The sequence below is a fragment of the Ceratosolen solmsi genome, unplaced genomic scaffold (assembly GCF_000503995.2).
Source record: "Ceratosolen solmsi marchali unplaced genomic scaffold, CerSol_1.0 scaffold6, whole genome shotgun sequence".
In the NCBI taxonomy this organism is placed as follows: Eukaryota; Metazoa; Arthropoda; class Insecta; order Hymenoptera; family Agaonidae; genus Ceratosolen; species Ceratosolen solmsi.
Window position 1 is genome coordinate 8204589 of NW_011948414.1, and position 3504 is coordinate 8208092.

Genomic DNA, 3504 nt, shown 5'->3' on the forward strand with positions numbered 1-3504 from the left:
ATGTTGGCGAATTAAGTCTTTTGTTCGTTGGGATGGTGGCGCTTTGTTCGTTTTGCTTAAGCAATGGGCTATTTTAATTGACATTTTGATGTATTCGGCCATTGGAAAGCTTTGGGTCAGTGAGCGTTACGGTCACTTTTATCAAAGAAAAACGATTGATCTTACGATATTTGCCTTTGAATAAACGGTATATCCGTTGTATTATAATTAACGGATTTAATTTCTTCAAGTTTCTGCTGGACTCTCTATTTAACATTGCAGGCCAAGTAACGAACTCCTTCTTTTATCTTTATTTATCAATTTGTTGTTGGCGTTTGATGCTTTGTGAATGGCAGAGAAAATGCTATGAAGAGAAAGTCTTTGTATTATTAAAGCAAATTGCCTGTAATTTAGCATAACGTCATTATGAATATTCGAAAGAATATTATGAAAAAACGTGGATAAAAGCAATTTAGAAATTCTTGCGATAAAAATTTAATTGAATTGCGAATGCTGGAAAATGATAAACTTTTTCCCTCTCATCCATATCGACACTGATACGGTAAAGAACTGAAACAGTTCTAAGAACGATCCAAGAGCTCCAGATAAAGATCCCTAAAAATCTATGCTGGCCATAAATTATCCTTTATTAATTATCCGTCTGAGTTTGTTGATTTACCGTGCTGAAAATTAGGTTGTCACAAAATTAATTCCCACATTCTCTCAATCTTCATTATTAATTATCGTGCGAGAGGTACTTAAATGAAGCTATTATCCACTATTATCTATGGGAGCACTTCGTAACGTCGTAAGGTCGTAATGCATCTCCGATTAAATAGATTCTCATTTTGTATACGTGAGTAATTGGAAGCCCTTATCGTGGAATCGTTGTATATTTTCTTCTAGTTGTTTGCTCAACGTATTTAAGTTTTTATATGAGAAATGATTGCATCTCCTTAATGTATTTGGCTTGTTTTTTTTTTCTTCTTTTTTTTTCTTTTTTTTTTCTTTTTCCATAAACAAATATCGATCGAAGAATTTATCGATAAATGATTTCGATAAATTAATGAAAAAGACCCTGGTTTTTGTTCTTGCTTAGGACACCGAACAATAATCTTAAAGTTAGACTGGGCGAATGGGATGTTAGAGATTCTTCTGAGCGACTGCTGCACGAGGAATTCGCTATTGAAAGGAAAGAGGTTAGTAAACGTATGAATACTATTGAAAATGTTTGCATTAATTTTCTTGCTAAAATTATATAAGCCCGCGATTATTTGATTATACGCTTATTACAGTGCCTTTATTAATTGACGCTCGCCATACTTTGCTTAAATTCAACTAATTTTACACAAAAAATTACAGCGCTTATATGTAACAATATATTGAAATATTTCATCGATTGTTAGTCCCAATGATTGGAATGGAAAAGACGCTTGATAAAGCGTAATTAGTAACTGAAAACGTTTATAAAGAATTTCCTTAATTTCATTAAATCAAAATTATTTTTCCCTAAATATATACATCATTATAATATAAATCTCATACACATTATAAATTATTTCATTAATAATTTTGTAAAGGGGGCGATGGAATTGATTGGCTATTATATTTTTCATTTTAATACTTTGACGTATTTTTTAATTATATTTTCAAATTAAATTTTCTAAAGTAACGTTCGATTAATGCACGCTTAAGTGATAGAAGAAAAAAAAAAGGAGAAAAAAAAAACTACATTAAACTTCCGAGAATTTTCTTTCTACATTATATCATTATACTAAGAGTAATATTTCCTCTTAACGATTACGAGTGCCATGTGAATGCTATTAAAACAATGATATTCCGTTTTTCATGCTTATTATAATTTACCTAAGATTAATTATTCCGTATATCTTCTATCTATTATATTGGCAATTTTCAATGTAATTATTACGTTAAAGAAGTAGAATTACAACCCCTGCGTGAAATGAAATAACGTCCCTTTATTCAGTTTTAGCATTTTCTCGCAATAATTACAGCTCCAAGCTAAGAAAGCGTTATCAAATTTCACCGCGAATTATAATCATTATTTCTAATTCCAAGCAAACATCATTAGCAACACTTGCCGACAATCTACTGTCAATGTTCGTAACTTAGGTCCATCCGCAGTATTCGCCGACGGATTTTCGCAATGACGTGGCACTGGTTAAGCTGTCGAGGGTCGTCGCATTTAAGCAGCATATAGTACCGGTTTGCTTACCGGCAAGGAGTCTTAAGCTGCAAGGACGTACAGCGACGGTGGCTGGCTGGGGCCGAACAAGGCATGGACAGACATCCGCGCCAACGGTCCTCCAAGAGGTTGACGTTGAGGTGAGAACGAACGTAGATTGGGTCAAAAGTTGGTCTGGACAAAATTTCGGCTTCCGCAGGCTTCTTCATAATGATTATTCATGTCAAGTGTTTGAGAGAACATTTTTCACGAGCCACATAGTGTTACGTATAGTGCAACGTGAATATTTTGTATAGGATTGTAGCAAGCTTGAACGAATAATATCTGCTTTAATCTTATCAAACATATATATTATTTTAATATATTAATAGCATCGATCCAATAATTTATTCGATCAATTATATAAATAAGACCGACGGTATTCGATAATAATATGCAGGAGTTTAACGTCAAGTTATAGGATCAATATATGATGTATTAATATTTCTAGCCTATTGCAGTAAATGGCGTCTCATATTTATTTCATAACAGCGATATAACAATCCTCGCTCATTGTATATTCTTGCTATTATATAGATCCATTATATCGCACATTGTGAATTAGTTTAAATAAATAAATTTGTAATATTTTGGTTAAATATGGATGCAATTTTACATACATGCATTGTATTTCAATCGTGTACATATATATATATATATATATATATATATATATTTTTTTTTTTTTCTTTTTATATTCAATATTTACGTAGTTAAAGGCTTCAAATTTGGTTATTAAAAAAGAATAAAAATAAAAAATCTATAATTAATAAAATTATACTTAATAATGCATTTTAATTTTTGTTCTCGATGTCAACTTTTCATTTAAATTTATCATTTAAAGTAAATTAACATTTAAAAAATAATAAAATAACAAGTGGTTTTCTTATTACGAAGCGCAAAGCACAATTACATATATCTTTATGCTTGTGGATTTCTAAAAAGAGACGTTTTCTCGACTCTGTTTGTCTTAATCTTTTTATAAATAACAAGAGATAAATGTCAAAAAGTATTACGGGATTTATATTACAGTGAGGTGACGCTCTCTCGAGTGTTTCGAAAATTTTGCGACTTTATATCGTAATGCACGCATGTGCATGCTTATGTACTTTTATATTTTTACACGGTCACCGATGTATGATGGGAGAAAAAGTGAAAGTAGATAATGATTGTATTAAGCGACATTGTCGCGGCTTTTTGACCAATGAAAAAACAAGAAAAAGATCACGAAGCGCTTCGATGAAAAAAAAAAAAAAAAAAAAAAAAAAATAAAAAAAAAA

The 3504-nt window shown here is 31.1% G+C and overlaps 1 protein-coding gene across 6 annotated transcripts in view; it reads left to right on the top strand.

Moving 5' to 3' along the window:
• The window catches only part of LOC105367958 (serine proteinase stubble), a 34281-nt gene that overhangs the window by 29514 nt on the left and 1263 nt on the right, over positions 1 to 3504 (top strand). For 5 of the 6 annotated variants that reach the window (XM_011506830.1, XM_011506833.1, XM_011506832.1 and 2 more), the window contains 2 exons: positions 1079 to 1178; positions 2113 to 2325. In XM_011506830.1, coding sequence (XP_011505132.1) covers positions 1079 to 1178; positions 2113 to 2325 — 313 coding nt within the window. The remainder of the gene's footprint in view (positions 1 to 1078; positions 1179 to 2112; positions 2326 to 3504) is intronic. The other variant, XM_011506829.1, reaches the window with a different exon arrangement.